Source organism: Erythrolamprus reginae, chromosome 1 (genome assembly GCF_031021105.1).
Source record: "Erythrolamprus reginae isolate rEryReg1 chromosome 1, rEryReg1.hap1, whole genome shotgun sequence".
In the NCBI taxonomy this organism is placed as follows: Eukaryota; Metazoa; Chordata; class Lepidosauria; order Squamata; family Dipsadidae; genus Erythrolamprus; species Erythrolamprus reginae.
The window spans coordinates 35357958-35378016 of record NC_091950.1 but is presented as its reverse complement, the minus strand read 5'-3'; the positions used below and the strand labels follow the sequence as shown (position 1 = coordinate 35378016).

Sequence of the window (20059 nt, the reverse complement as noted above, 5' to 3'; positions counted from 1 at the left end):
AGCACCTGCAGAGTTATGCAAGGTTGCATTTTCAAAATTGCATTTTAGAATGCAATTTCAGAAATAGCATTTCTGAATAACATTTCAGAAGTAGGAGTAGAATTTGGTCTCGTCTTTCTTCATTTCTCCTAATAGTTGATTAGCAATATATAGTATATAAAAATTATATTATTTTGCTTCAAGGCAAGAGTTCTTAAATTATGAGTCACAATCAATTTAGATGTAGATGAGGTCACAACATTTTTGACAGCTGCTCAAGTTAATGCAGGTAAAGCAGTAATTTAAAAATGCTTTTGGTAGTTTTATGCAAGAACAGTGAAAAGCAAAGGCTGAAGGAAATTTTTAGAAATAGCTAAATAGAGATATTTTTTATTTACAAAAGTTCACTTAGTTACATAGAAACATAGAAACATAGAAGACTGACGGCAGAGAAAGACCTCATGATCCATCTAGTCTGCCCATATACTATTTCCTCTATTTTATCTTAGGATGGATATATGTTTATCCCAGGCATGTTTAAATTCAGTTACTGTGGATTTACCAACCACTTCTGCTGGAAGTTTGTTCCAAGTATCTACTACTCTTGCAGTAAAATAATATTTTCTCATGTTGCTTTTGATCTTTCCAACTAACTTCAGATTGTGTCCCCTTGTTCTTGTGTTCACTTTCCTATTAAAAACACTTCCCTCCTGAACCTTATTTAACCCTTTAACATATTTAAATGTTTCGATCATGTCCCCCCTTTTCCTTCTGTCCTCCAGACTATACAGATTACCATTCAAAGTTACAACAGCATAGAAAAAAATAACTTGTGAACATTTTTCACACTTATGACTGTTGTAGCATCCCCCACGTTCACATGATCAAAATTTGGATGCTTGGCAACTGGCTCCTATTTATGATGGCTGCAATGTCCCAGGGTCATGTGATCACTTTGAAAAGCAAAATCAATGGGGAAACTGGATTCACTTAAGAACATAATTACTAACTACAGAGATTTACTATAGCAAGAAAGGTCATAAAATGGAGCAAAACTCACTTAACAAACATCTTGCTTAGCAATAGAAATATTGGGTTCAATTGTAGTTGCAAATTAACTAAAATGATTCAATCCCAAAATAAAAACTACTCTGCAGTTATCTTGACACTAACACTAACACATATATAATCTATTTAAAAAAAATCTGTGATCTATCATGTTTCACAGAGATAAATTATTTATATCACTTTATATACCATATTTTGGTGTATAAATTGCACTCTTCCCCCCACCCCCAAAAAGTGGGTGGAAATGTCTGTGTATCTTATAGAGCGAATATTGCCGAAGCCCTGCCTATCCACCAGCATGGCAAGAGGCGCCCTCTGCCTCCAAGCAATTTGCCTCCTTGCAGCAAACAGCAAGGTCAGCTTCAGCACAGCCTGAAGGGCAGCTGATTGGCGGTTGGATCTGCCTCCTGGAATGCTGCCTATCAACTATTCCAGGCTTCAGAGATCAGTATAGCCTATCGCCGCCTCCACACGCCCTATGTCCTGTTTTTTTGCTCCATCTGCCCCACTTTTGGCCTTCGCATACCCTATTTTTGGCCTCGCCATGCTCCATTTTCATCCTGTTCCAGGTGGCAGTGTAGGCAGGTGAAAACCAGATATGTGGAGGGCAAAAATGGGGCACATGGATGACAAAAATGAGAAGCAGAGGCCAAAAACAGGGCATGTATAGATGGCAAAAGGTGGCGGCAGCGATGGGCGATGACAGTGGCGACAGGCAGTGGGATCCCTGTAGCCTGGAACAGCTGATAGGTGGTAATCTGGCAGGCCAATCCAACTGTTGATTAGCTGCTCATGCTAAATCAGGCTGTGCTGAAGCTGACCAGACTATTTGCTGTTTACTGCAAGGCCACAAATTATAGTCAGAAAAATACAGTAATATCTTATTTTAATCTTTCCAACAGCATTTGTTGCACTCACTTTAACAGTATTAAGTAGAATTCAAAACAGAAAAAAGGTAATTTTGATGTTTGTTAAGCCCTAAAATTATTGTAATATTAATTATGTAACTCAGAAAGAGATTTGTCATGGCTTTACGAGTCAAATTTAAAAGTTTACAGAAAAAAATGTATACTTCAAAAAGTAAGTTAATCTACTTTGGATTTAATCTTAGTAATGCTTAGTGCAGAAGTTTTACTTGCTGAGCACTGTTGTAGATTTGAACAGTTGCTTAATAAGGCAGTCAGTGAAACGACATATAGGAGAAGAAGAGACTGGACTGTTGTCTGTCAGGAATGGTATAAGGCAGTGATGGCCAACCTTTTTTTCCTTGGGTGCCAAAAGAGCGTCTATGTGTGCTATTGCAAATGTGCAAGTGCCCACACCCATAATTCAATGCCTGGGGAGGGTGAAAACAGCTTCCTCCAACCTCCAACTTCTGGTGGGCCCAGTAGGTTTGTGTTTCATCCTTCCCAGGCTCCAAAGGCTTCCCTCCCTGCCCCATCCCCCTGGAGGCTCTCAGGAAGCCAAAAACGCCCTCCCAGAGCCTCTGTGCAAACCAAAAATCAGCTAGCTGGCACACATATGCATGTTGGAGTTGAGCTAGGGCAATGGCTCACGTGCCAGCAGATATGGCTCCGCGTGCCACCTGTGTCACCCATGCCATAGGTTTGCCATCACTGTTGTATGGTCTCCTGCTTGGGTGGGGACTGGACTAAATGACCTACAAGGTCCCTTTGAACTCTGTTATTCTGCTATTTCTTTGTATTTTCTCTGCTAATAAGTTTAATAGCATGATCATTTTTTGTAATCTGTTTCGTAGCCTGAATTTCAGTTTGATGCTGAAAAAAAGGCTAAAATCTAAACAATTGCACAAAAGTATCAAGTTTTTGAGAATGGACCAGTCTGATATCTTTGCTGAAGATAAATGGTTCAAATGCAGCTATTTTTTGAGATTTATCAAACAGTCCGTTAAGATTTAAAATGTGACTGGCCAAGGAGATATGACCAAACTGTTTTTTTTAATTTTTCAAACTCTGCCTTAATAAGATCAATAAAATAATTTAATCATTAATCAGATTTAACACTTGTGTAAACTGCAGAAACAGATCATCTAAACCAGGGGTGTCAAACTCAAGGTCACTGGGCCAGATCCGATCCATGGGGTGCTTAAATCTGGCCCATAGGGCCAATTTAGAAATAGTAAAGGACTGGCCTGCCCTGCCTCTGGCAGACAAAATGGGGCATGGGGGCCACGTTTGAAACCCTCATGCCCTGTTTTGGCTGGCCAAGTGCTGCAGGAGGCACCAGTGCCATCTCCACTCCCCCTACATGGCCAGCGCGTGGAGAACTGGTGCTCGAAGAAATCCAGTTCGACAACTCTGATCTAAACAATGATTTCTTAAGAAGATTGCAATTAATTACAAAGTAACAATTAAGCAAAATTTATGTTAATCTGCACTGAGCTTTTAAGTGCAGCGTAATTAATAGAATCAATCTGTTTTGACTCACTTCAGATCAGTATCTCTCAACCTCCCCAATTTTGAGATGCAAGGACTGCAACTCTCAAAGTTCTAATTGGCTGGGGAATTATGGGGGAAATTCTGGGAGTTGAAGTCCATGCATCTTAAACTTACTGTGGTTGAAAAATAGTACTCTGTACACACTGGAATTAAAGACAGAGTTCTCCCTTTGTTAATTCATGATAATTTCATGAAATTTAAAAACAAAGTACCGCCAGCACAATTTTAGCTTTCTTGAATAGTTGACCAGTCAAGTAAGTATTTAATTAACTTTTCTATACCACCAAACTAGTGCAAACTATTATTATTCAGAACAGAGCAAGTGGTTTGTCCAGATTCAGTCTGATCACTTACAATTTTATTCTATGGAAAAGAAAAACAAAACAAGTCTACTTAAGATAGATGGATCATTTTTCTTAGCTGTATACTAAGAGCTAATTGAATGGATTTTTTAAAAATATTATTCAAGTTACTACATTTTTCAGATATTAAAAGCAAGCAACTAAGTAGATTTATAGAAATGCTATATCTTAATATATATTTGTTGCATCACATTGTTGATTTAGAAATGTCTCAGAAGATATATTCATGGAAGAACAGTTTCTGGCAATTCTATGTAAGCTGAGAAAGACTTCTCTCTGTTATTCTAGGAGACGTCCTGCCCCTTAATGTGGAAATATAAATGTAATTACCTAATTATCAGATATCCTGCAAAAGGTATGACCACCATAACAAAGAGTATCAGCAAATTTTCGGGAGTCAATCTTACCCTCTTTTCTATCTATAGGTTTTGAGACAGTTGTGTCAAAGTTCTGCATCTGTTGCCCTTTGAAACAGCGAAGATGCTCCTCTTCTATCAGATTACTTTCTTCTTCTTCTAGTGGTTGCCATGTGCCGTCAATAAACCATTGTCCCCGCATCACAGGAATCTTTTCAGATTCTAAAATGGAAAGAAAAAGAATGAAATTAAGATCCAATGTAGGCCACAACAATGTTGTTGAATCTATAACAACAGACAGCATATCAATTTCAATGTTATTTTTCCCTCTACGATTATACAGCATATTATAATAGAACCCGGCTGTCTAGTAAACAATCAATAATAAGAAAATAATTTCATTATTAGGCTCTCTTTGTCTGATGATTCCTAATAAGGATGAAACTGGTAAGTGATCAATGTCACTTGAGGGCTATCGGTACAAAATACGGGTAGTCCTCAACTTATGACCACAAGTGAGCCCACAATTTTCACTGCTAAGCAAAATAGTTTTTAATGTAAATTTTGTCCTATTTCACTACTTTTCTTGTCACGATTGTTAAGTGAATCACTGCAGTTGTTAAGTTAATACCACAGTTGGCAAGTGAATCTGACTTTTCCATTAACTTTGCTGATCGGAAAGTCATCCCGCAACTGTCATAAATACATGTCAGTTGTCAAGTGTCCAAATTTTGATCACATGACCATGGGGAAGCTGCAATGGTCACAAATTGAAAAACAGGACTGTTGTAACATTCACTAAACAAATGGTGGTAAGTAAAGGACCACCTGAACTCATCTCATCTTCCTCCTTGATGCTGGAACTGCTGGAATTTACTAGAGGGATGGAGTTCTTGAGACATATTGGACTTAGGAACTTCAGCTCATTTTCTCTGGGGGAAAAAGTCAAAGGCAACTCTGGAGTCCATGAAATCAGGATAGCCATAAACCTGTCAACACAGGATTTGACACCAGTTGCTTATAGACAGAACTGAGCCATCTCTGGAGTTAGATGTGGAGGATGCTGTTTTGCAATATTTCTCCTTCCTGAAGGGAAGCTTCAAGAGACACATAATGTTCCAAACCACTCAAGTGTAAAAAGACTCAGGGCTCTCAATATTCTCCATGCTCCTATTCAACATCTATCATGTTTTCCCCACAATAAGACATGTTCTGATATTAAGCGCAATAGGGCTTTTCAGGGCATGCGCTAAAATAAGTCCCACCCCAATAAGCCACTCCAACTACTTTCCGGGGAAAGGGAGGGACATGCCCCATGCACCCGGGCCGAGCCCGAGTGGGGGCAACAGAGGCAGACGCTCTCCATCCAAGCCCCCCATCCTTTCCTTGGAAAGGCGGCGGCGGCAGCAACTCATCCAGCGGGAGGAAATGTTTGATGTTAACTAATGCCCAGCAGTGCGAGGCAGCAGGAGGGCCCTGCTACGGAGTCCGCTGAGAAGAGTAGTCCACCAAGCCAGAGGTGCAGGGAAGCAGATCCCAGGGTGAACAGGTGGAAGAGCACTTTCACACCTCTCATCTCTCCATGTTGCTGTCAGGTGCAGAATGGGGCTCCCCCCCTCCTGCTATGATGGCTATAGAGAAAACTTCTTGTGAGTTCACACAGCCTGCAGGACTGCCTCACCACCTCTTCACAGGCAGGAGTGCATTTCATAATAATAATAATAATAATAATAATAATAATAATAATAATAATAATAATAACAACAACAACAACAACAACAACAACAACAATAATACCCCAGAGGAGCTGAACCAGTCCAATGGTGTGTGTGTATCTTTTTTATATATACAGTATTTATTTTTATAATTTTCAAACTTTCACCCTTAACCCACTCCCCCCCTTCCCTCAGTTCTTTCTTATTCATAGCCCCAGCCAGGTCAGAGTTCTAGACAATTTCTTCTTGATGTCTTCATTGACCTTATCCCTTTCCACCCATGCAAAATAAAGTTTCCATGGTGTGTGTGCATCTTGTGTCGGTGCCTGTGTGCCCCTGCCTCTCACTTGCTCTCTCTCACTCACTCACCCACTCTCTCCCAGCCAGGAGCCACTCTTTTTGCAGTGGGCACTCTTTTTTGGGGGGGGGGGAGAGAGAGCGCAAGCGAAATGAAAGTGTGTGAACACCCCGGAGGACTGGCTCAGCTTCTCTGGGCTCTGCCACTGGTGGCATTTTGAAATGCATTCCTGCCTATGAGGAAGCGGCAAGGCAGTCCTGCACGCTGTGCAAACTCGAGATAAGTTTTTTTTTACAATGGGCTTCCCTGGACACAACGCCGAGGAACTCAACAGAGCTACAAGTCTCAGATAGAACATGCATTTTGCGGCCCAACATCACACTTGCCAGAAATGAGTCTCTGTGAGACTCGTCACACCACTGTTGCCCTGTGGAGCAGGACTCTGCAAGGCTTGTTGTGTCATTGCATGCACGAACGGCAACACTATGCCGGCACAGACGTGAGGAGCAGGACACCAGTATGCCGGTATGACCCCCTCAGAGAGGGTCCGTAACTTGGACATCCTCCTCGATCCACAGCTCACATTAGAGAAACATCTTTTGGCTGTGGCGAGGGGGGCGTTTGCCCAGGTTCGCCTGGTGCACCAGTTGCGGCCCTATTTGGACAGGGAGTCATTGCTCAAAGTCACTCATGCCCTCATCACCTCGAGGCTTGACTACTGCAATGGTGTCTACATGGGGCTACCTTTGAAAAGTGTTCGGAAATTTCAGATCGTGCAGAATGCAGCTACGAGAGCAATCATGGGCTTTTCCAAATATGCCCATGTTACACCAACACTCCGCAGTCTGCGTTGGTTGCCAATCAGTTTCCAGTCACAATTCAAAGTGTTGGTTATGACCTATAAAGCCCTTCATGGCACCGGACCAGATTATCTCAGGGACCGCCTTCTACTGCACGAATCCCAACGACCAGTTAGGTCCCACAGAGTGGGTCTTCTCCGGGTCCCGTCAACTAAACAATGTCGCTTGGCGGGACCCAGGGGAAGAGCCTTCTCTGTGGCGGCCCCGGCCCTCTGGAACTAACTCCCCCCAGAGATTAGAGTTGCCCCCACCCTCCTCGCCTTTCGTAAGCTTCTTAAAACCTACCTCTGCCGCCAGGCATGGGGGAACTGAGATACTCTTTTCCCCTAGGCCTTTACAATTTACACATGGTATGTCTGTATTTATGTTTGGTTTTTATAATAAGGGTTTTTTTAGTTATTTTAGTATTGGATTGGATTGTTACATGCTGTTTTTATCATTGTTGTTAGTCGCTCCGAGTGTCCGGAGAGGGGCGGCATACAAATCCAATAAATGAATGAATGACTGAATGAATGAATGAATGAATGAATGATGAAGCTCGTGGCAGTCCTGCAGTTTGTGCATGCAACAGAACAACAGGCCTTGCAAAGTCCTGTTCCATGAGGCAGTGATGGTGGGCCAGCCGTTTGGCCAGTGCCAAGAACAGGGAGAGGAGGCAGTAGCAATGGGACATCCAGTCCCACGCTTGCTGCCTACTGCATCCTTAAAATAATACCCCACCCCCATTTCCGATAATAAGGCCAAGGCCATATTTCGGGGAAACACAGTATGTGAAACTTCTGTGGGACATCATCTAGTAGTATGGTGGTAGATTTCATCAGAATGCTAATTTTCACATCTTGACCTCTGGCTGCAAAATCAAACTGCAAACCAGGTGACTGGTGTCTAACCAGATTTGAATGGAGAGGAACAAGCTGAGATTAAATTTCTTAAAGACTGAGTGACATTGGGTTCAAAGGTCTACTGATTCCAGAAGGATTCCATTCTTAAATTTGATTTGCACTCCCACAGGAGGAGGAAAGTCACATTCTGGGGGCTTACAATCTCAGATTTACAGCTTCTGCTTGAGAAATTGATGACACCTGTGACTAACTCATCTTATATACGTACTCATTTTGACTTTCTGGAACTTGAGGCATTATTAATTGTCATTCATGCCTTAGTCTATCAAATGATCTTGCAAGGCACTGTATTTGGGGCTGCCTTTGAACAGCATTCAGAGATTACAGTTCACCCAGAATGCAGTGACTTAGGTTATAGATTATAACTTTTTAAAAAGCTACTTTTATCTCTCAAACAAAGGTTGAAAAGATTAAACTAGGCTAAAACCCATGTTATGCAGACAGAGGAACAATGGGACAGTGTTATTTGGAGTGATGAGACCAAGATCTCCTTGTTTGATAGTGATGGCATAAAATATATAAGGAGAAGAATCGGAGATTTGCATCCTGACTGCATTACATGTACCGTGAAACACCCAGTCAGTGTTATGAACTGGACTTGTATTACACCAAAAGGTGTGGGCAGAGTTTGTGTGATTAATGGGAACATAAATGGCCAAAAATATATTAATGAAACACTTGAGCCCAAGCTGAAGCCACACATCATCTTTTCCAAGACAATGAAGCATTTATATTTCAACAGTATTCAGCTCCATGTCGTCGTTGTTATTATTATTATTATTATTATTATTATTATTATTATTAATTAGATTTGTATGCCGCCCCTCTCCAGAGACTCGGAGTGGCTCACAACAAAAACAACAATGTGACAAATCCAATATATTAAAAGACATCTAAAAACCCATTATTAAAACCATCCAACACAATCATACCATACATAAACAATATAAGCTCAGTGGTATTTTAATTTCCCCATGCCTGACGACATAGGTGGCTCTTTAATTGCTTACAAAAGGCAAGGAGGGTGGGGGCAGTTCTGATCTCTGGGGGGAGTTGATTCCAGAGGGCTGGGGCTGCCACAGAGAAGGCTCTTCCCCCTAGGTCCCGCCAGACGACATTGTCCGGTCGACGGGACTTGGAGAAGGCCAACTCTGTGGGACCTAATCGGCCGCTGGGATTTGTGCAGCAGAAGGCGGTCCTGTAAGTAATCTGGTCCGAAGCCATGTAGGGCTTTATAGGTCATCACCAACACTTTGAATTGTGTCCGGAAACCAATCGACAGCCAATGCAGGCCGCAGAGTGTTGGAGAAACTAGAGTATATCTGGGGAGACCCATGACTGCTCACGCAGCTGCATTCTGCACAATTTGAAGTTTCCGAAGTTTCCAAACACTCTTTAGAGGCAGCCCCATGTAGAAATAAATGTGATGGTTGCAGTATCCAGAGGTCATGTGATCACCTTTTGCAACTTTCTCACAAGCAAAGTCAATGGGGAACCCAGATTCACTTAACAACCGTGTTACCAACATTAACAACTGCAGTGATTTACCTAACAACTATGGCAAGAAAGGTTGTAAAAAATGTCTCAATTAGCAGCAGACATTTTGGGCTCAATTGTGGTCCTTAAGTCGAGGACTATTTGTAATTCAATAGACACCAAGAAACAACTTGTGTAAGTCTTAAGTAGTATTTGAAAGTAGTATTTGTAGAAAAATTGCAGAAAAAATATGGGTGAATGCTCTGGTGGAAATTGTTACTTGTTCTATAAAATGTTTTCCTACTAAGTGAAAAAGAACGTTCACCATGTAAATTGTCACCAAAGTGTCACAAATGAAACTCTAAGAATATGAGTTTTAAGAGACAGTAAAAATGTCAGTGTGTGATATCTAGCAGCACAAACCACAGAATCCCAATTTTATCATAAATTTTAGAAATGTTCTTGTATGAGAAATTGATTCTCATGGCAAACAGCGTCAGACTTCAGATGTATATTAAATCTGTTCTTTCAGAAACTCAAGTACATATTCAACAATAACAGAAGCTTTACAATTTAGTCATAGCTAAATAAATTGCTTTATTGGAAATAAAAATCAAGTTATGCATATAAAGATTTATGTCTGCCCAAGCACAAACATCAAATCCTATAAATCTTATAAGTCACAGGTTTATATCCTAAGCCTTTTACTTAGTCATTCCAAATTAATAAGATTTTGGGTCATTCTTTTCTCAGCTTCAAGAATATGTGGCACCTACTCAATATTTATTCAGTGTTTGGGCTGATTTGAGCACTGTGGTTCCTACCTTGCCTGCTTCAGCTTTTACATGCAATATTTTGACAAAAACAATGGAGGTTATATATTATTCAGTTACTCCTTGAATAGTAGAATCAATAGAGTCAAAATGTAATGATTTTAAATAAAGATAACAAATTCCGAATGCTATATCAATCAATGGTTGTCAGCAAAAGTCTAGTAAGGGCAACTAGATGTACAGTAACTATTTTCTTCTTTTAACTTAGTCAAACAAATCAATATTAACCCTTTCATACCCTTCAAACCATATCTGCTGCAGAAAAACTATATACATTTTTGAAATCAGAACAAAAAAATATTCCGAAAAATACAAGGTCAACGGCGATGATTACAAAACAATTTTTTTTGTAGACTTGTATAATAAATTGAGGATTACCTATAACTGTGATGGCAAACCTATGGCACGTGTGGGGGATGTGACAGCACATGGAGGGCTGTTGTTTGCACGTGCACAGGGTGAATTATATTATGGGTGTGGGTATGTGTGCGTGCATGATAGCGCCCTTACATGCACTTTCAGCACCCAAGGCAAAAAAGGTTCGCCATCACTGATCTATAACAGACTATTTTGGGGACAGTGCATTTGTTCTGGCTGTTTAATGGTTTATCTACTAGTGTGGACTCTAACTCTATACTTCTGTAATAAAATTTGATTCTAATCTTTAACTGGGCAAAATGGTACGTCAATAGGCAACACTTTAGAACCAAGATATTTCAAATGGGCTAACTTAAAGAATGCATTCAAAATCCAGGACCCTTGGCTCTTGTGGAACTGAAATTTGGCGAACGTAATTAAACATTTCATAACTTAAACATTATCATAAAGCAAGTTATGACATAATGCAAATGTAATAAACATTTACTGTATTGATCTTTATCTGTGCTATCTAGTTCAACGTGGACTAAACTATTTATGGCATAATTCAAAATGTCATAAAACATTTCCTGTGTTGATGTTTGACTATGTTCTACAATTCAACTTGGGTGGTTTTCCAAGGCAAATACACATCTGAATGTATCCCAACTTTTCCAGTCAACACAGTAAATTAGAAGCTCTGCCATTGTTGCAGGGATTAAAGAATCTGATAAGGAAATATTTCCAAAATGATGATCCAACTGGCCATAGTTTGTATGGTATACTTTACCGTGTTTCCCCGAAAGTAAGAAAGTGTCTTACTTTCTTTTTACCCCCAAAAGCCCCACTACGTCTTACTTTCGGGGTATGTCTTACATTGGAAAAAAATTGAAAGGGTTGCGTTCCCGAAGGCATCTCCCCAGAGTCCAGAAGGGCAGCCGCGGGTCAGGAGCCTCGTGAGCCCTTTTCCAAGTTCAACCTCAGGGCTCCAAGCGGCGTGCACGCGTGGAGCCACAGACGCGTGTCGGGGAAGCGTGTGTCTGGAGGGGAGGAGCCGCTCTGCGCAGTTGGGCAGCCCCACCTGCCTGCCGGAAAGGAGGCGGGCGAAGGAGGGCGCAGCTCCGGCCGCTCGCCTCGGAGCTGGTCGGCCTCGCTGGCCGCTTGCAGCCGAGCCTCGGCAGGACTCGGTTGCTGGGACGAGCGCCTTCGCTGCAAGCCGCCGCCCGCTCAGCTCGCTTCGGACCAGCGCCGTCCTTCGCTTTGCCAAGCCGGGGAAGAGGCGGTGGCGCCGCGGCGAGGCGAAGGGCACGCGGGGAGCTTGGAAGCGACGTCATCGGGCTCCCCCCCCCGGCAATACCCCCGTGTTTCCCCGAAAGTAAGACATATGTCTTACTTTCGGGGTACGGCTTATATTAGCCGACCCCCCTGAAACCCCCGATACGTCTTACAATCGGGGGTGTCTTACTATCGGGGAAAGAGGGTAGTTATTTAAAAGATTTAGTATTTATGTTGTACATTGTTAATTAGTGTCAGTAACTTCCTGTTTTAAATACATAGAAAATTATTTTTCTCTTCTTATTAACAGTCCAAACAAAGGCCCTAAAGTATACCACTATAAAACCCTTTGCTAGTACAGTACATCTTTCTTGGTCTTGAAACGACATAGAGGAACAAACAGCCTTTATGTACTTCTTTAAAAGCAACCAGCTTTTACAGAACAGTAAAATTTCATCAGACTCATTGGAAAATTATGTTGTTATGCCAGCTCCCATTTACAGTAATCTACGCTGTCAACAAAGGGGAGTGTACATCAACCTAGAGAACCTAACAATTTTCATGTGTCCTCTGAAAGACTACAAGAGATATAATAAAACAAATATATACAAACATAATATCTCAGGATCAGTGTAAATGAAACTATGCTATACTTCCTTTTCATGTCAGAGGAAAAGACTGAATTTCTCTGGATAGCACAAGAATAATAAAGCAGTAAGAGAACCCAGACCAAAACAAAGATGCTGATTTGACAGATGTGAATACAGTACAGTATAAGAAAGCTTACAAGCAACAACTAACACTATGCAATTTACTGTGGCAAATATTCAACTGCGCTGTTCATCATGTTCTTTCAAATGTATCACATTCCAATACACACAATTTAGTATGTGGAAAATCGGCCCTTCCTTTCCTGAGTCATGAAAGAAACATTATTGAAGGCAATCTCCATGGATATATTATGACTGCATGGAATCAATGAGACTTCATATACACACATATACCCTCCTATGTAGTTGGAAATTTACTATATCATGATTTTATAGAAACCTTCATGAATATACAAAGATTCCCCGTTGTAAGTAGTCATGTTATATATATCATAATTTAGGGAGGCGAAGAACTGCACAAAATCTTTTCACACTGAATTATATTATGTCAATATATCACCGGAACAAGAATCCATTTGACTATAAAAACTCTTGCCCAGAGTAAAAATCCATATCCCCTTCCCAGCATCTATTTGAACAAAGAAAGAACAAACTATAACCCTATGCTAATCTGGCATTAGAGTCCAGTTCTAATTTCAATCCAGACATACATTATGAGATTAGTGATGGTAAATGTAACAATTGTAGATATCCCTATAGAGATGAAGCCTTGCGTTTAAGTTAACTACTTTAATTTTCTAGGGATCACATAATCATTTTTTTTAATAGAACACAATTTTAGGAGGTACTCAAGAGATTGTGGTATCAGGCCACAGCCAACTCCACAGGCCAATACCCACTCACAGTGCCATAGAACACCACTGAGGTCTTTTGGACCACATGAATCAAATAAGGGTCTCTGTGCCAAACCATGTGGAACTGTAAAGATTAAAACTAGCACTTTTGATTGCAGCTGGAAACTTATGGGAAGCCATTGCAGGGCCTCCAGTAGAGATCTCATGTGGTGATGATGATGATGATGATGATGATGATGATGATGATGATTATTATTATTATTATTTATTTATTAGATTTGTATGCCGCCCCTCTCCATAGACTTATGTCATTCTGTAGCAGCCAAAACTCAACATGGTGTATTGTGTCAATCAAACAAGTGACCTTTAATGGCAAACCATGTAGAGTGCATAGCAATAGTGCAAAGAAATAATAATGGGATGTGAGTTATTCTTGAGAGATGTAATAGTGCTATAAGTGGCACAACAGGTGGAGATGCACAAACTATAACATGAACACAGAGTTCACTTGCTTGTTCTGTAGATCCTAGAAATTACACATCTTTTATTTTGGGACTATTGCTAGCACGGCAAAAGGTAACACAGGCTGTTAGAGAATCTGCTGGGCAGCAGGATGCCTAAACTGTGCCCATAGCATATTAGTATTAACATGTTGCTATCTCAGGAGCAAAATCCTTAATCATAGGTAAAGAAATCTGTAAGATCTATGTATGCCATGCTGCCTCCCCAGTTCTGTTACATGACCCAAAACCCCAAACGGTTATCTCATTTAAAACATTTCCAATTTTGTCCCATCACATCTCAAAAATTTATTTATTATTTATTTATTAATTGGACTTTTATGCCGCCCCTCTCCAAGGACTCGGGGTGGCTCACAACATATAATAAAACAATACATAACATTTTGGGTCCAATTAATTACATATATATGTATGTATATACATACATACATGTATATACATACATACATGTATATACATACATACATATATACATGCATGTGTGTATAATACATAAAATAAGCACATAAAATGTTTAAGAAATAGCAAGCCAAAGACATTAAAAACCAAGATGATGAAAAATATGTAGCTAAAACTAACTTGCAGCAATAATGTTCAGTATACCAGAACATACATTTCTAACTTTAATATTCACTTCCACAAAATCCATAAGTTGTTCCTATAATGCCTTTGTTCTTTAAAAATCTCACCTTTCTTTTTCAGGACACTAACAATTGCACAACAAGGCGAACATAACCCGAGATTCCTTATTGCTAGTTGCTTAATTAAATAATGAGCCAACCGATACTAACTAATGATGCAGATTTTTAAAGAGATAAACCAACTTTATTTAGTTAGTTGTTTTGTTAGATTTTTGAAGCCCCTCAACCAAAGAACACCCTCAGGTTATCCAATAGGATAGACATACACTTGCATAAGGAAGTGTGTGTGTGTGTGTGAAAGAGAGACAGAGACAGAGAAAGAGACACACATAGATCATTTTCAATTAGGAACATACACACACACACACACACACACACACACACACACAAGAAACAAAATTTAAACGTAAACTATCAAATTTGGGAAGGTGCTCCACAACAGGAGAAAATAATATGATATACAAAAAAGGTGACGACATGTATTGAAGACACAATTGTTCTTCTTAGTTGACAGATGAAGAGTGAGTCTGTAAGATGAAGCAAGTGTTCAGTGATTCTGCATATTTGAAGAATGGCCAGTGCAAGGGGCGGGGGGGGGGGGGGGAAGGACACCCATGCTGGACATTCTTCTTCTTCATCCTTCACCTGGCTCCTATGCTTATCATGTCTTTGGTACATGCTTACAAACCTTTTTTAAGGAACAAACACATTTACATAGACTCCTAAGTTTACAAATGCATGTTCGGTTGAGAAGTAATGCGTACTGAACGTAAGGGAGTTGATTTTTCTTGTCCAAAGTTTAGAGTAGTGTACTTAGCCTTCCAGGTCAATTTGGCATATAACTAGACAATGATGCTTGGCGGGTGCTAGGGGAAGAGCCTTCTCTGTGGGGGCTCCAGCCCTCTGGAATCAGCTCCCCCCAGAGATTCGTTCTGACCCCACCCTCCTTGCCTTCTGCAAGAGTCTGAAGACCTACTTGTGCAGACAGGCTTGGGGACATTAGACATCAGCCCCTGCCAATGGATGGAACACATATTTGGTTTGATTGAATGAATGAGGGTTTTAGATTGTTAATTTTAGTTTTAAAAATTGGATTCTTTTATATGTTGTAAGCCGCTCTGAGTCCTCGGAGAGGGGTGGCATATCAATCAATCAATCTGAGCAGACCATCATCCTACTGGACATTACTCCACCCTACTGGCCCTCACCCAAGACTTTCAGCTCCTTAGTAAGTGATGGCAAGGCATCTCTCTCTCTACAGGAAATAACAGTTTGAATTCCCAAAGGATGCTCACTTGCACCTAGCCAGCATCCAGCGGGAGCAAAGATTAAAATTTAGCATCTACCATTTAGATTTACAGTGATCCCTCGAGTTTCGCGATCTCGATCTTCGCGAAACGCTATATCGCGATTTTTCCACCGATGACGTCACTCTCTTCCTTCCTTTCTCATCTTTCTTTCTCTCCCTCTTTCTCTATCTTGCTTCTTCCTCTCTCACACTCTCTTCCTCCCTCTCTCATCTCTTTCTTTCCTTCTCTCTCTTTCTCTATCTCTCCCCCTCTTGCTGGCGGGCGGCGGGCGGCGGGTGGGCGAGCGGGGGCATCAGCAAGGAGCCGGGGTTTCCCCTTTGCGTGGGCGGCTGGGAAACCCCGATCTTCGTCTGCTCGCTGCTGCTGTACCGAGCAGATCAGCTGCTGGGCGGCCGAAGGAACCTTCCCTGGGTCTTCCCGGCCGCCCACGCAAAGGGGAAACCCCGGCTCCTCGCTGATGCCCGCCGCTCGCCCGCCCGCCAGCAAGAGGGGGAAGACCCAGGGAAGGTTCCTTCGGCCGCCGAGCAGCTGATCTGCTCGGTAGTGCAGCAGCAGCGAGGAGCCGAATCGGGTTTCCCCTTTGCGTGGGCGGCGGGGAACGCAGACTCCACCCTCTACGCATGCGCGGCCATAGAAAAAAGGGCGCGCATGCGCAGATGGTGTTTTTACTTCCGCAACCCTACATCGCGAAAAATCGATTATCGCGAGGGGTCTTGGAACGGAACCCTCGCGATAATAGAGGGATCACTGTATATACTGCTTCCTAGTGCTTTTACAGCCCTCTCTAAACAGTTTATATACTGCTCAAAAAAATAAAGGGAACATTCAGAGAACACACCCTAGATCTGAATGAATGACATATTCTCATTGAATACTTTGTTCTGTACAAAGTTGAATGTGCTGATAACATGTGAAACTGGTTGTCAATCAGTGTTGCTTCCTAAGTGGACAGTTTGATTTCACAGAAGTTGGATTTACTTGGAGTTATATTGTGTTGTTTAAATGTCCCCTTTATTTTTTTGAGCAGTGTAGAATCTGCATATTGCTCCCACCAATCTGGGTCTTCGTTGTAGCCACCTCGGAAGGCTGGAAGGCTGAGGCAACCTTGAGCCGGTGGTGAGGCTCAATGGGAGGAGGAGGAAGAAGAGGAAGGCACTTACGGTTCCAATAGACCGGGTAGCACTCGGAGTGGGCAACATCCACCTCGTAGAGTCCGCCGCGGACACAAACGGGCTCAGGGTTCGGGGCGCTGGAAGACGGCGTGAGTTTCTCAGGCCTTTCGGCGGCGGCGGTGGGGCTGGGCGAGCCTCGGCCGTCGGGAAGCAGAAGGGCGCGATAGGCCAGTTCGAGGCGCAGCGAGTCGTAGCCGATGAACGGCTTCCAGCTCTTGCGGTCCTCGCGGTAGAACCAGCGCACCTCCTCGGCGCCCAGCTCGCGGACCACCTCGTAAGCGCGGGTGAGGCAGGACACCGAGCTGCCACAGCCGCTCAGCCCGCTCCCGGATCCGCGGGCTCGCTTGCGGCGCTCGGCCGGGCCGAAGCCGCTGCCGGTGCTCTCGCTGCTCGCCAAGCCGCCGCCGCCTTCCTCGTCGCCGACATCGTCCAGCTCGTCGTCGTCGTCATCATCGTCGTCGTCCTCCTTCTCGTCGTCGTCCTCCACCTCCCCGTCTTCCACCCGGCCCAACGGCGGGTAGAGCAGCCCGGCAGCGCCGCCCGCGTCCATCAACGCGGCGCCGCCGGGGTCGAGGAGCAAGAGGCGGTTGCTGCGGCGGCGCCGCCGCCGCTGGGGGGGAGAAGCGTTCAGCGGGGAATGGTGGCGGCGGTGGTGGTGGTGGTGATGCGGGCGCCGGTGAGGGAGAGGCGGCGGCGGGGGCAAGTGCGTGGGGCCGTCCGGGTGGTCCGGGGCAGCTTCCTCCGAACCCGAAGACGACGGAGGAGGAGGAGGGGAAGAACGCCGGCGCGGCGGCTGCTGCTGCTGCCCCTCGCCGGCCGCCTTAGAATCGCTCAGTGGGTTCTCCTCAGAAGCATCGCAGAGCCTCCTCGCGCCTTTACGGAAGCCGCCCAAGCAGGCGGCGGTCAGATTCGAAGCGGAGGAATTCCCGTTGGCGGCGGCTACTGCCGCCTCAGGACTCTCCATGCCGGCGCCGCCGCCACCGCGGAGGGAAAAGGGAGGGTCGAAGCAGAGGCCGGGCGAGGTGGTCTCCCGGCTCGGTCTCTTTGCTCCGGGCTCCGCCTTTAGCTCCGCCTCACGACACCGGCCGGGTTTCCAAGCCGGCGGTGGTGGCGGTGACGGTTGGGATGGGGGGAAAGAAAGCGCATGCGCATCCAAAGGAGGTTGTACAGTGTACTGTTGTTCCCCTCGGCCACAAGAAAGGAGGCCATAAAGACGCCACGTCTAGGGTGGGCGAGCCGGAGACGCGCCTTTCCTCTTTCACTGGGGGCCCTCGCCATTACTTCCGGAGCGGCGCCCTTGGTTAGACTGCGGGTATTCTTTAGCACAGCATAGAAGGCACTTAAGCAGTGAATTGTAAGAAACACCCCGCCCCGGGCTGTTAAAATGAGTTCAACGTTTCCAGTCGGAGTTGAACTCAAAGGAACCTCCTTGTAATATAACACCTGGCAGTCCCTATGCTGCCCCACTGAGGCATCGTTTCGAAGAGATTTCCTGGTCAGATTCTTCAATTGAAATATAACTTGAGGATTACATAGACTCCAGAATACCAATAGTAATCCTGCCAAACTGACAGGAACAGCCAACACTCCAGAAGATAGGCTCAAGATACAGAAGGATCTTGACAGACTTGAACAATGGGCACTAGCTAACAAAATGAAATTCAGTGAAAAAAGTAAGGTTCTACGTTTAGGCAAGAAAAACAAAATGCACAGGTACAGTGTATGTAGTACCTTGTTCAACTGTAGTAACTGTGACAGGGACCTTCGAGTCCTAGTGGACAACCATTTTAATATGAGCCAGCAGTGTGCAGCAGCTGCCCAAAAAGCCAACACAGTTCTAGGCTGCATTAACAGGGATAGAATCAAGATCATGTGAAGTGTTAATACCACTTTATAAGGCCCTGGAAAGGCCACACTTGAAATACTGCATTCAGTTTTGGCTGCTATGATGTAAAAAAGATGTTGAGTCCCTAGTGCAGAGAAGAGCAACAAAGATGATTAGGGGACTGGAAGCTAAAACATGAAGAACAGTTGCAGGAACGGGTATGTCTAATTTAATGAAAAGAAGGATCAGGGAACATGATAGCACTGTTCCAATATCTCATGGGTTGCCACAAAGAAGAGGGAGTCAACAAGACCAAAGAGAGATTCAACCTAGAAGTAAGGAAGAACTTCCTGATGGTCAGAGCAATCAACCAGTGGAACAACCTGCCTGCGGAGGTGGTGAACTCCCCAACTCTGGACACTTTCAAGAGGAGATTGGACTGCCACCTGGCTGGGGTGCTTTAGGATTCCTGCTCAGGCAGGGGGTTGGACTTGATGACCTGCATGGTCCCTTTCAGCTCTAACAATCAATCAATCAATCAATCAATCAATAAATAAATAAATAAATAAGCAATGGGTGGAAACTAAACAAGGAGAGAAGTAACTTAGAACTAAGGAGAAATTTCCTGACAGTTAGAACAATTAATCAGTGGAACAGCTTGCTTCCAGAAGTTGTGAATGCTCCAACACTGGAAGTTTTTAAGCAGATGTTGGATAATCATCTGTCTGAAGTAGTGTAGGGTTTCCTGCCTCCAGGGTCCCTTCCAATTCTTGTTGTTGTTGTTATAGCATTTAGACTTATATACAGATTCACGGGGCTTTACAGCCTTTTCTACACAGTTTACAGAGAGTAAGCATATAGGCCTCAACAATCTGGGTCCTCATTTTATCGACCTTGGAAGGATAGAAGGCTGAGTCAACTTTGAGCCTACTGAGATTCAATCTGTCAAACTGCTGGCAGTCGGTAATCAGCAGAAGTAGCTTGCAGTGCTGCACTCTAACCACTGCACCACCAAGGCTCTCAACTGAAGTTGTAAATGCTCCAACACTGAAAGTTTTCCTGCCCAAGCAGGGGGTTGGAGTAGAAGACCTCCAAGGTCTCTTCCAACTCTTGTTATTGTAGTAGTAGCTCGGATTAGTAGCTGGATTGTTGTGCAATGTGGTTGCAAATGCTTTGTCATCATTC

The 20059-nt window shown here is 43.4% G+C and overlaps 1 protein-coding gene across 2 annotated transcripts in view; it reads right to left on the bottom strand.

Annotated features, from left to right (window-relative positions):
* The window catches only part of DDHD1 (DDHD domain containing 1), a 54928-nt gene extending 36650 nt beyond the window's left edge, over positions 1–18278 (bottom strand). The window contains exons 1-2 of one of the 2 annotated variants that reach the window (XM_070749320.1): positions 17038–18278; positions 4276–4446 (exon numbers count right to left, since the gene is read on the bottom strand). In XM_070749320.1, coding sequence (XP_070605421.1) covers positions 4276–4446; positions 17038–18013 — 1147 coding nt within the window. In that variant the 5' untranslated portion in view covers positions 18014–18278. The remainder of the gene's footprint in view (positions 1–4275; positions 4447–17037) is intronic. The other variant, XM_070749319.1, reaches the window with a different exon arrangement.
* Positions 18279–20059: the final 1781 nt, after the last annotated feature.